The sequence below is a fragment of the Schistosoma mansoni genome (genome assembly GCF_000237925.1).
Source record: "Schistosoma mansoni, WGS project CABG00000000 data, supercontig 0219, strain Puerto Rico, whole genome shotgun sequence".
Lineage (NCBI taxonomy): Eukaryota > Metazoa > Platyhelminthes > Trematoda > Strigeidida > Schistosomatidae > Schistosoma > Schistosoma mansoni.
The window spans coordinates 47,979-62,427 of NW_017386086.1; the positions used below are offsets into that span (position 1 = coordinate 47,979).

The following is a 14,449-nucleotide window of genomic DNA, read 5'->3' on the forward strand; positions in this document are numbered from 1 at the left end:
TTCGCTTACATATTGTTGTTCTAATTTTCACAATGGGAATCTTTAATATTCTAATATCGATGTTTTTATTATTGTATGGTGTAATAACAAGTTTGTTAATATTTAAATAATAGGACAAGTATATAAAAATGATGTTTTACAGTGGAATAGTTTAATAGTGATGTACAGATTATTATTACTTAAACTACCCTTTTGTTTTGCAGATTGATTACTTCATTTTGTACATGAACAACATAATGGCAGTTTTGTTATCATAGTCGAAATAACAGCGTTATTCAAAAACACACATTCTGAATTGAAGCGTTGAAGCAATAAACTAGTATTGTTTAACATTGTTTCACGAATTAGTAATTGAATTCTATGGTCGTTTAACAACACCACTTGTAATAGTTCATTGATATCATTTCTAAAAATATTCTCACTCAGATTACTAAGTTTCCTCTATAAAAATATACCATATTTATTTAAATTGATTCGTTTATACTGTGTTAAAGATATCTAACAATATGGATCACTGTTATAAAACTTTGACTGAGTTCACTTATGTTAACAGAGAACAACGGCAAATCTAATAGAATGAAGAAAGACTCATCGAGATTCATTGTTAACGCTGTAGTTACAAACTATCGATGTTAAATCATCAGAAAAATGTAAATTTTTATATGCTTTGAAAATGGAGATGTAGTATCCTGTAAACTAAGAGATCAAATGTAATTCATAATTTTGAAAATAATGTAACTCAATAGAATGAAAGCTATTTATTGAATGACTGTGACAGAATATATTTATTTATTTATGTAGTAAATTATCCTGACGAAAACAATGAAAATACCGAAAATAAAAAGTGCTTTCACATGTGAAAAAGGGGAGAGCGAATAGAGAATTTATTGACACTCAAAATATATTCTGAAAAGAAGTTTGCGCTTGACCATTGCAACAACTTCTACGCGCTTCAGTTGAAATTTAAAAAGTACTGTTAAATCACTTATAAAAGGTTTAGATGTTTCATAAAACCAATCGTGTCAAGTGGACGACGTCCTTCTTAGCTGCTGTCTTTCTTTGTTCCTTTGAAATTCATCTTTTAATTGATATCTACATGAAAACCAGTAGACACAATGAATTAATATCTCTCTGGATTGCTACATGTTATGTAGCAGAAGATCTCGTAATTTTTCCGCTGAATAACGTCTCCACTAATAATCTCTGAATTAAATTTAATTTTGTGCACAAAATACCATACTGTCAATTGTCTGTCTTTCATCAAAACAATTCTCTAAATTTCTGAAAACTTCACACATTCTATAATTGTCTCACAATCCGTCCCATAAGATTTCTGTTTCTACATAATTTCTATCTCACCGTCGTATTTTTTTTAAAATTTCATCCTCAAATGACATATATGTATAGTGTTAACTATCATGATTATTTTTTTATCGATGTATATTATTCCATACTACATAGTACTTTAATATCACGTGTTAATACGAACACGGTTGTAAACAGCCTACGAGAAACCATATAATTAAAATGAATGGATTATTCTGCCTCAACTGTTTTTTGACTTGTGATTACATCATAAATTATCACTAAAATTCAGTTCTACCTGATACAGCTCTTGTATTGTGATCAGTCATATTTGTTAATAATTTTTGAATACTAGCTATTCTGATATGAGCTTTCCTTTATAGATGTCACAAATTTATATACAACTGAATTTTGGATTAGACTTTTATATATCACTACAATAAGATTAGGAGTTTCCGAATTACCATCAACATACTCAAGTCATCGTCTACATGCTTTTTTCAGCATTTATCATTTGTTATACTCGATGAATTGAGCCAAACATAATTAAACACTAGATATTGCTAAATACAACTTCCTTTTATTCTGAAGACTAATAATTTATCATTGAAAATTTTACATTTGTAGTACATGACTTTGAGAAGAATTGTTGTTTATATGTAAAAAGTTTGGAATTCTTTCATGAGTGATTAGACTTGGAATGGTGGGATAATGTAAAACGTTCTTAGTGGAAAATCTATATAATCTGCTGATCCCGTTTAATTTGTTGAAATATATTATGCTCTGTTTGAATTATCTATGTTGCAAGTTCTACGTTGTGCTGTAACAAACTATAGTTCTTTCAAAATGTGTGTTAATACTAATACTGTGTTATTACTAATAAGTTATCACCTGACAATACATATTTCCAAATATATGAACCTTATATTACTCCAAGTTTATATTATTTGTATACTGTGAATTAAATTATGCATGACGTAACTAATAATCATAGAGATAATATGAGATTTTAAATAACCCTTAGTATTATTTCATTTTAAACTGTCACAATATACAGTGTTTGAGCAAACAGTATGCAGATATAGATTATTCGTTTATTGATGTGTACAATAAGAATACAAAATCCCCATGTTATCATGATATCAGATATAAATCTCTGTTCATATTTTAGTTTCTCAATCTTCTAATCTAGAACAGCCATATAATTAAAAAAAGACTAATCCTATCAATAAGGTCACATTATTGTTCGAAACTATCAGTAATTAACGTAGGATTATGAAGTCCATATTGATGACTAGTGGTCAGTTCATTTTATAAGTACATTATATTTACGTCTTTTACTTCAATGCTATAACAATATAATACAAGTTAAATTATACCTTATTAGATGAATAAAATTGTATATAGTTGAGATCATGAGTCAATTGAAGCTAGATCAACATGGAAAACCTGGAAGTACTGGGCGGCCGTTTCGTCCTATTGTGGGACACCTCAGCAGTGCGCATCCACGATCCCGCCTCGCGGATTGGTTGAGGTTAGACATCAACACCGTTGGATGCCGGCTCAGCGGTCTATCGATTAAGTGCTCTGGCGCGAGACTGGTAGGTCCTAGGCTCGAATCTCGCGATGCGGGATCGTGGATGCGCACTGCTGAGGAGTCCCACAATAGGACGAAATGGCCGTCCAGTGCTTCTAGGTTTTCCATGGTGGTCTAGCTTTAATTGACTCATGATCTCAACTATTAAAAATACTGTAATATCCACGATACCCCCTTCTGATAATTATTTAGTATACTCAAAATTATTATCAATGAAATTTATCATTTAATAAGATGATAATATCTTATTTGACTAGGTCATAAATGTTAAGTCATATTATTTTACTCCAATTTTATTGCCTTATACTACTTGAGTTAATGGACGCACAAAAAGAAAGTTTGAATTAATGAATATTTTGAAAATCAGTGAATTAGAAAGTAATTATTAAAATTATGAGCGAGACTGTAATTCATGGACGAACCAATAAGAAATAAGATAACATGTATTGGATTTTGGCACAAAATTCATTCTTCCATTTGATTGAAGAGCGTTTCGAGACTTTAGCTGATGCCAGTTCGTGATGAAAACTTTAAATCTAATTCTTAACCCTAACCATCAACTGTGAATCATAATCCTTATTCTTTATACAGTTTTTGAACACTCATTTAGCCCTAGCAAGTAGGTGGACACTCTCAAAAGCGCTTTAACGTCACTCAAAGGTCGTCCATAAATTATAGTTTTAACAAATTATGAAACTGCCTAGAACTGACAGTCAATTTTACAAGAAATAATATTCGGCAACTGACATGGTATAAATAATTTAGAAAAAAACGCTGTCCTAGTGGGATATTGTTATAATGAACAACTTGTAACTTCATCTCGTTAGTGAATAAGCATAAAATGTACAGGGAATTTTTATACAAATATATCCTTTGTTAAACAACTAACCGACTTGACTTGTTTTATACTCCTTAATAATTTATTCTCAAAATACCGGTCATTTGCCTTACTTTCATCAAGCAAATATACTTTTTTAAAGATAATTTGTCAAACGATTATAAAGGTTGCAACAGTTTTGAACGTATATAATGTATACAGGTAGGCTGAACAAAATTCATGGAATGTGTCCATACCAGAAGATAAAATAGTTTCTAAACCATATATGTAGATAAATATTCATACAATAACAAAAATATTCAAATTTTTGTTATCACTCTTACTACATAATAGAATTTAGTAATCATTCAATAATAAAATAGGATATTTCCCATTATAAGATAAATTAGGATAATATGTTTACCATGAACAAACTATTTGGTTCTTTATAATAAGTTTTTCCGTCATATGTTACTGATAAATTTTCAGTTGAAGTATATTTGATGTAACTAGTTTGTCCCAGATTAAGGGTCTAGTGTAGCTTGTTTTTCCTATATTGTTTTTCTTGACATTATTATGATCAATTCCCTATATTTGCGTCTACATGTAACAGTTGATTACTATTCTTTGTTCTGTACTCAACCATAATGAACAAGAACAGAAATATTTAAAACTTGGAAGCAGTGGGAGGCTGTCTCACCCTAGTATGGGACTCCTCAGCAGTGCGCATACATGATTCTGAACGTAGGATCAAACCAACAACATTCGGTCTCGCGTGTGAATGCTTAATAACTAGACCACTGAGTCGGCATCCAACAGTATTAATGTCTAACTATAATCGATCTTTAGCGACCCTTCAGTGATTGTACTAGGTGGATAACTGTCTCACATACGATTCGGAATGGACTTGTAGAGGATTAACTCCTCTATATCTGACTCCAATAAATAAATAATATCCCACTAACTGATTATTTACTGCAGGCTAAATCTCCTAGTAGAATTACGGGTTTACTCGAGATTATTCAAAAGCCTGAACACCAGTTATAGAGATAGTTTATTGTTGAAGCTCGGTAAAAATCCGCAAGCGTACAGAAAGCAAGCACACTGGGAAAACAAGTGAGTGTGTGTGTGTGTCGATGAGTGTTAAAAATCCATATATATTTATGAGTGTTAATGGATTGTGGATAAATTATTGATTGTCTTTGTTTACAACCAATGAGAGAATAGAATAAAGATTGATGTGCAGACACATGCGCTCAATCAGACTCACACATAAAATTTACAGTGGATTAAATGTTAAGATTACAGAGAGCACACAAATAACACAGTAGTTGAATGGGCTTGCTACAGACTCCACTGATCACGGCTTCTTACTAGAAGTTCAGGAAATCTATCTTGATACTAGTAACTAGTATGCACATAATTATTGCCCATACCGATAAAAATATTTTTGTTTGTACATGTGTGTGTAAAAGAGAAACAGTATGCAACCGACTTTAAGTAGTTGGAATAATTTAAGAGGTAACAAAAAGAGGTCATCAACAATTCCAATATACATAATATCTTAATCGAAAAAGATAATCGAAACAAGTAATCAGTGCACAATTCGGTTCAATATTAAAATAATCATTGATAATATCCTAAATCGTATTACTGATGATATATTTTAACCAGATAAATGAAAGCATGGAAATCCACAACAAATGACCCCAAATGACAATTTATTCATCACAAACACACACATATATACATACATCCTTTTGCTTTTTTTTAGTTGTTTGCATCAAATTACTAAGTTTTGAAATTTTTCGTATTTAGACCTTTTTTTAAATTTTGTGTTAAATATTTATTTTATTGAAGCAATTAATAAAAATTGGCACTTCTGTATCATAAGATGCCATTTAGTATTTTTGTGATTTGACATTCACTGTTTCTGTCTATATTTTTAATATGAAATGTTTTAGCGTTTATCAGAAAATATGTTATTTTATTTGAAACAAGTTATTCTAGATGTCATATAAAGTAATTATTTATCAGTACTAGGTTGTGGAGATAGTTGAGTTTTACTAGGATCATGAATCGATCAATGTTAGACTACCATTGAAAACCTGGAAGCACTGAACGGACTGTTGGAATTCTACTGAAAAGCCGTGATCAGTAGAATTCAACCGTGTCTAGTGTGAGGCAGTAACCCATCAAAGATAATGGAATATGATTGTGCAGTATCGTGAAATAGTTGAAGTTGGATATTAACGCAGTTGTATGCTGGCTCAGTAATCTAGAGATTAAGCGTTCGCGTGTGGGCCCGAAGGTCCTGAGTTCGAGCCCAGTGTGGGCGTGGTCAATGAGGACTTCTGAGAAGTTGCATACTAGGAGGAAACGGCCTTCCAGTGCTTCCAGGTTTTCAATGGTGCTCTAATACTATTCGCTTCACAATCTCTATAAAAATAACTGTTTGTTTATAATTTGGAATAATATTTTCTTGATGTAGCATGATTACTTGTGAGACCATAGTTTTCCTCAGAGATTTTTACTTTAACAAATCTTCTTAAAATAAAGAGAGGATATTTACAAAATGTTTACAGCTGTGCAGGCTATTGATGGGTTTTAAATTCTAACCAGGTGGCAGTTTAGTCTCTCGTGATTCTTACTGTTTTTCCTAGTGATGTCGGTTTGTGATTAAAATAGTCGTCAAAATTTAATTAAGCATTCCAAGAAAACCTTGATTTGTTTAGTTTAAATTCGGAACTTTGTTTACTATTATTATTTTCCTCATTATCACTGTTATCAGATGCAACGTTTATTCTCATAATATTTATCTTATAACCACCGAGATTAGTGCTTTCAGATTTTCAACAGTTGTCTAACTCAGATTGATTCATGATCTTAACAACATTCCGTAATCCTAACAAACCCCCCATAATAATCATCTATTGCTTTCAATTAAGCATTATTTAGCTATGGATGCCTAAAGTTATTTTTCTTAGAAAATTCTCTAAATAATTTAGTCATTTAACTCATCATTATACACATTTTCTTTCCACTGTTTTGATTTTATAGCAAATTGAAACCGTCATGAATCTTGCACCTTAAAATGTGCTTTAAAACCAACCAAGAATTGAAAAATACTAAGGTAAATGATGAAACAGATTATTTTAGTTTCGTTGTTCAGAGCGTTATCCTGTTAAAACTTGTCACCATGACGTAAGCTGTGAAGGGTAGTTTATCGTTATTCAGTTGCCTCAACTATTTACATGTAAGGCTAGATGTTCAACATACATCGAAAAAAATTTCAAATAATATGAATTATTTAACACAAATAAGACAAGCCACTGAACAAGAAAACAAAGTGTAAATAAGAGTGAGAATATTTGATTACATGGCGTAATAATACTATGTAAGTTTATTAGAACCGTTTATTATATTAGCGCAATACACTTCGAACAGTCTGAACACATATATACCTGTTAAGACATTCATATATAAATAAAAATTTAGAAAGTCAACCAGACAAATTGTCAAGCAAAAATAAGAAATATGGAAAGATGATGTGAATTACATCACTTTGGATAATAAATCGATAATACCAGGAAAGATATAGGGTGAGTGGATCAAAATGTCTGCAAAAAACAAATAAAGTCAAGTGACACAAGGAAGAAGATGATAAACACATTATGTTCAAAAACCAAGTGTATTTGATCTATTCAAACCCTGGTAACATTGACTTATTATCCAGAGTAGTGTAATTCACATCGTTTTTACCTTCCTACTTTTGTTTTTCTCATTTTCCGATTTTTCTGGTTTGACCTTCATTTTTTGTCTATTTTGAATATCATACAAACGTTTTAGCAGTTTATACCAGTTTCATACCATTCTGAGTTTCCCCAGAGTTGATAAAAAATAGTCTTTATAGGAAATAGAGTGCCTTATTTTGTTTCATATTATCTTTAGAGATTTGTTAATCATGTTATCTGGAGTACTTTTTATGATCCATTTAATTTACCAAATAAACTATAAACTCAATATTTGGCAATGGAAATAATTTTGGAACAAATCATATCTAAGTGAATTGTGTCCAGATAAAGAACATTTTGATTTTTAAATTCAGAAAAATTTTTAGTTTGATTTTAATTACCAGATATGGTAATATTTCAGATTATTATAAGTTTATCCTATGGTAATTATATTTTGACAATATTCATATAGATAACGGTTTGCTATCTATTTTTGTAGAAACCCATTACAGATATTTTTCTCTGTCGACATACAAGTAATATATAGTTTTCGGTTAACAACTATACTAATATTCATGCTATAGATTTAGGTAACTGAACAAAATGTATTTATTTCAGTAGATTCACATTCAGTTTTCATTGCATTTATATTAATACTATTATAAAATGAAAATTTCATGAAACAAGTTACAAACCATATTAATAACGCATAATACAATGAAAAAATAAATAAATAAAACCTTTTCATAGATAAATTCACTTGGTGTTGTTTACTTGTATCTTCCTATTGTTATCTAGGACTGCAATTGATCAGTCTCTTGTTGGCATATGTGTATCCTGTGCGGACTGCCGCGAAATTGCCAGAAGTTACAAGCTTTATAAGCAAAGATGGGTAGTGGCTAGCAATGGAATCCAGCAACTGGATTCCATTCCTAGCCACTATCCATCTTTTCATACATATTTTTTTTTAAAAAAAGAAACCTTATTCCTCTAAACAACAACTTACATGATCTTATTTGACGTGGATAATATTTCAATTCATTAATATTTGTTAAATAATCAATTAAATCATGATCAAGATTATATTTCATTGGTAAATAATATGCTTCACATGAATTCGCAACAAACATAGACAATAATGATATAGATAATGATGATGATAAACAAAGAATAAATATAAATTGAATAACCATTTGATTATTATTATTAAGCATTTGATTATATTTTATTCACCTTTTCGTTTATTCAAATAAATAAAATAAACATATATGACATTTATTAAACTATTGACAATTGAATGATAGATAGTATATACATAGATACTACATGAAATCTGATTAAATTTATAAATTGGGTTATTAAAATAATTGAGAGTTTGTTTATTTGTTTTTCGATTGGTTAAAAATATCGAAAAAACATTTGTGAGTATAATAATAATAATAATGGAAGCAAATAAACAATACCGAAAATGAATACTGAATTGCTAAGAAATTATTTTATAGAATGACAAACACACACCAATTATTGTAAAATAACTATTGTACTAATTAAATTAACAATGGAATAAGGGGGGAGGAAGTTTCGTAAAAAATTTATTTTCAGGAAATAAATATTATGAAAATAATATTTCTTGATTAAAGTAACATAGAAAAAATTCTATTCGTTTATTCCTATTCATGATAGATAATAAAATACAATACATTTTATAAAAGATTTCTAATGTCAAATGGATGGTTATTGAAAAGGTTCTTTTCACTGTCTTGGAGAGTTTTTTGCCTGAATCAATAAATATATTTTTTAAATAAACTTATAAAATTAAATCTCAGTTTAGCAGAACTTTTATGAATTATTTCATGCTTATAAAATGAGTTACAACAATGCAATTCATTTATAGTGGTATTTTAATATTCAGCATTACAACTGATTGGTTTCTCTTCCTGTATGAAGATCTTGTTCAAATTCCCCCCATAATATAACATCATCTTGATATATTTGGTATATAGTTAGAATTAGAATCCAATATATAATTTTCTTCCTATCTAGGATATCTGAACTATTTGGACTCAATATTTAAGTGAATAATTCCTCAATGGGTTCAACTCGCTATATGACTATTACCCATGGAATGCAGGTACATTCAGATGTAAAGTCCCGAATAGGATGAAACAGGTATCTGACTTTTTCGTAATAATTCAATCCCAATAAAATGACATGAAAAAAAATTATCAGTCACTCATTATTAAATTATTGCTGATGCTATGATTAGTTTACATGTAGAAAAACCGTGACCGATTGCTAAATACAGTAACTTTCACATAAAATCAAGCCGATTTAACAATAAAGACATTATTGATCATGTGATAATGATGTTATCTGAAAAACCAGTTCAAATCAGTTATCATAGTGAATAGCTGTTTTATCCTGTATTGAGATACCTTAATAATCCAATTTTATGGTTGAATCAATGATTATAAGGAATTATGGAACAAACACCATACAACCAAAGCAAAGAGCTAATAGTTGACGTTTCCAACCAGTTAGGTTTCAGATATATTTCTTGTACAAAGAATAATAAACACGATTATGATCATTTAATAAACCAATTGTGACAGTAAAACGTCTGTGGGGATTATGAAATTTCTTAGTTTATGTTACTGCCTGGTCTTAGTTAAATAAATAAGGAAAACTAAAGAACATCAGAAATCTGTTCCGCTTAATTAAGGAATTGTACACTAGTTTGCATCTTTAATTCCATCTGGGACCGAGTCTGGTCGACTGGCACAATCGAGTTTTAGAAAATATCTCTGGTTAAGAAAATATAAACTCTTACACCAAGTACATAAATATTTGTTAACTATTTCAGGGGTTCATTTTATTGATATTCAGTACTGCATTAGATTAGTTTCCGTACACTCTGAGTGGAGACCTCTGTAATGCTTGCAAATACGACTTTCACTATATCTTTGTATTTTGATTAACGGTAAATTCAAAGAGAGTGTCTCATCCTGTATATGTTTCGTCATTCAAAAATACATGCATTCTAATGTTCATTCTCATGGTGAGACTCGAAAACATTAACTGTTATTATATGTGAATGATCTCCATTTTAACGTATCCATCCTAACAGATTCTCACGATAATCTTTTGGTAACAGGTTATAATAATGTAGCAATAAGACATGGCACAAATACATACTTCCTTGGAGGTTCTTGTTGAGTTCTATTTGTACACCCATGCTATATGGCATAAGTACGGTAAATATGAAATACAAAGTTTATTTATTTTACTGACTTAGCCAATTTATGCATATAAGACATAATACAATTGATAAGGGGTTGTATTTTCCCGTTGTTGATATTTAGAACTCCGATTGATGAGTTTTTATTTCCATATGTGCATTCTGAGCAGACTGCTTTATTTTAACGTTGTCAAAAGTTTTATTATATTTGGTACACCTCGCTTTTCCTTATCTACTAGATTACCGGTAACTCGTCCAATGGGTATTGGTACATTCATACTCGTGGAACAAGTTATTGTCTATTCGAACTCGGTAGCGTAGTGGATAACGTGTTTGGCTTATGAAGCGAAAGGTACCAGGTTGAAGACTCATTGTGGTTACTAACACTGTAGTGTAAGTTATCAAGCTGATAGGTTCTAAATAGAATAAAGTCCTCCTCTTGGTTTCTGCTGCTAGATACATATCAAATATACTAAAATGTAATAAATCTAGAAAATTTTTCTCTAGAATTGTATCTAAGCGAATAAGAAATATGATTGATCATAAGTGCTAAATATTAGCTCAAAAATATCCTTACTCGGTAGTAAACTTAAAATACAAGATTTAGTGATAAAAATATATTTTTGGTAGTTTCATTTCCAAGCTATTCTATAGTGAATTGAACATTTCATTTAAATGATAATACAGTTCAAAGTTTTATAAGCAAAGATCGATAGTAGCTAGCAGTGGAATCCAGGACGCAATTTTCGTCCTATGGGACTCGTCAGATGAATGTACCTGATAACACGTACGCAGTCCGCACAGGATGCACATGTGCCAACAAGAAACTGATCAATTGTAGTCCTAGATAACAATGGGAAGATACAAGTAAACAACACCAAGTGAATTTAATGTTCAAAGTTAATATGCTTAGAAATTCAACTTTTAACTTAATTTCAATAAACGTAGTTACATTTAGATAAAAATTTACTAATTAGTTGGAAGTTATCAAATTAAATGATGTAACATATTTAGATAAATCAAATGAAAACATTTGATAAAAGGTCATCAAAAATACGATATTAGAAGAGTAAAACTAATAAAAATATAATAAATGGAAACAAAAAAATTATACTATAGAAAAGCAAAGATGTTTATTCATGGAAAGTTAGGAAACTGAACAACTTTTTCAATATAAAGTTCGAAGATTTTTAACCACTAACATGACTGACTTTAATAGTTTGAAAACATTTCATGTATAACTTTATCCCCAACTTGAGATGAACTCTAAGAATAAAATAATTGAATAACCAGAAACGATCCAACAATTTAACTATGGTTTACTGAAGGCGATATTTTATTATATGTAGAATCTTATAGTTAATCAATTAGTCAATAATTCAGTTCTAGGTTTATAAGGTTTACTGTAAAAATACAAAGTTGAAATCATTGTCAATAATAAAGTAATAATAACCTATAAGGATGGCTCGTTGGCAAACCCAAGGAAGCCTCAAGAAGCCCAGAAAGAGCCGAAGACATCCCATCCAGTCACCGCTAGAGGAACATTCTAGAATGTCGACGTCTAACTCCCCTATTGGATGAATAAGGAGGCCCCCTATGTGCCTATTGGCTATCCGAAATGATGATTTACTTTCAGCCAAAAATTGTAAATACTTGAGATTTTCGTACTATATTTGACACTGTTTTGAATAACATTCCTCCTACTTGTCTTTTGTCTTCTGATTTGCGACTTGGGAGGGTTCTAGCATTCGAGTGCTCAGATATTACGTGACATACTAAGAATCTAAGTTCGAGATATAGCAGAAATAAAATATACGAATAGATAAGTTTAGAACAAACATAACTTTTAAAAATCACAACACTTGAGTTTAGAATTTTCGATAAAATAAAATAGACTTTTTTTAAATATTTCTAATGCCTAGTACCCACTATTAAGTTGAATACTTTTATATATCAATTAAAGTTGTGAGATAAATTCATTTAGTTATCGTTTTGGAGTATTCATTTGGATTTCCAGTTGTGGACTCTGAAGGCAGATATTTTGGAAAATAGTATTCTGTTTATTTCGCATAATTATTTAATTAATTGATGCAGACATTAGTTCAAGTTAACTAAAATTTTTTTTAAAAAAACCATGAATGACAGTATCCATATAAATTAATCCGTACAGTGCACAAATTCTATCAGAATAATATGAATTCCCTTTATTACGCCTTATTTACATCAGTTACTTAAAACTCTTGATACTTTAAATTCAAAATGATAAATGTAGGTTAACCTTATGATATTGATGAAGTTGGTTAGATTGGAAATCCAAATAAAGTCTTTGTTATGTGTATATGTCACAACTTCAGAGTTAGGAGAAGAAGATTAAACACTATCTTAAATAGAAAGCAACATGTATCCAAATCAAATATCTTATACAATACAAAATATTCCGTAAAAAATTCAGAGATCGATAACTATTATTCTAATGTTTCCATAAGCTGTGTATATAAATGTACATATCAATGAGAAAACAGGTACTTTAACATAACGGGAAGAAGGGTCTATACTTAAATTAGCGAAGAATTTTTAAGTAACTTTCAGTCAAACGAAATAATAACTTTCCCTACTCCTTTTTCAAGTCATCTCTGATACACCGTGAAATTGTCAGAGTAATAAGTAAACAGTCAAGCTTCGGGTTTTTTTAACTTTGCTAAAATTACAGGTAACAAATGTTTGAAACCGGATTTGTTTGAAAGAAAGAGCTGTAGATATCTGCTGTTACTAATCATATTAAACTTACGTTATTACGTCATGTCATCAACTCTTTTTTCTTGTTTTGTTCGCGTAATTTTCCAAAGCTCATGCGGGTAATGAGAACTGCATATACAAAACGTCAAGCGACTTACTTAATAAGCCAGTAGGTAAACCAGATTTGTGGAACTTTATCTATTCTCCCATACAAATCTAGATTTAAATTAATCAGCATATTTTGGAATAATGTGGCGTTTGGTTTTAAAATTCAAGGATTGGGAAATTTGAGACAATGTTATAATATTCATAAAGGGTTAATGTGTTGTCGCAATTATTTTACATAAATTAAAACTTTCAGGTTTTTCAATTTCATCAGTCAATATATGTAAAATGACTTTTTCAATTAACCTAGCTGACATGTTTAAAATCAGGTTATGTTGTTTAATAAGCTGACAAAACTTGACGTTTAATTCTTACATGATATATATATATATATATACCAAATTGGTTTAGGAACAAAGAGTGTCAGATTCTAGTGTGTGTGAATATTTATATGATTTCATATCAAATGGGTAACATTGAAAACCAGAGAGAACTAGACTTTACAGTTATCATAGACTGTGAATTAACCGTACTTCATTATTGAATTCAAAAAGTTTAAATCATTCGATTTCAGGGCATTTACCCATATGTTTCTGGTACCTTGAGAGAACCAAATACTCTTGTTTACAACTTGTGTTGCGTTATAGGTATGTAATGCACTGAAGTGATAGTCTACGACAAAATAATGGCCAAAAACTTTCTGGTTTGATAGAGTTTTTCCGTTATTTTTATGGATCCATACTAATCTGGTTTAAGATTATTTCAAATCGATGTAATTATTTTTGTACGGATTTTATTTTAATCTTGTTCTGCATTCATATTCATTAACATGGTGGTAAGCATTCAATTCAGTGGGACTAAGCTAACAGACGTTTCACATTAACTATTACGGTCAAACGTAACATTACTTTTAACTT

The 14,449-nt window shown here is 30.2% G+C and overlaps 1 protein-coding gene across 1 annotated transcript in view; it reads right to left on the reverse strand.

The window, feature by feature from the left end:
• Positions 1–8,667, reverse strand: part of Smp_176400 (hypothetical protein) — a gene marked incomplete at both ends in the record, with an annotated part of 16,687 nt that extends 8,020 nt beyond the window's left edge. The window contains one exon of the mRNA XM_018792176.1: positions 8,460–8,667. Coding sequence (XP_018647256.1) covers positions 8,460–8,667 — 208 coding nt within the window. The remainder of the gene's footprint in view (positions 1–8,459) is intronic.
• Positions 8,668–14,449: the final 5,782 nt, after the last annotated feature.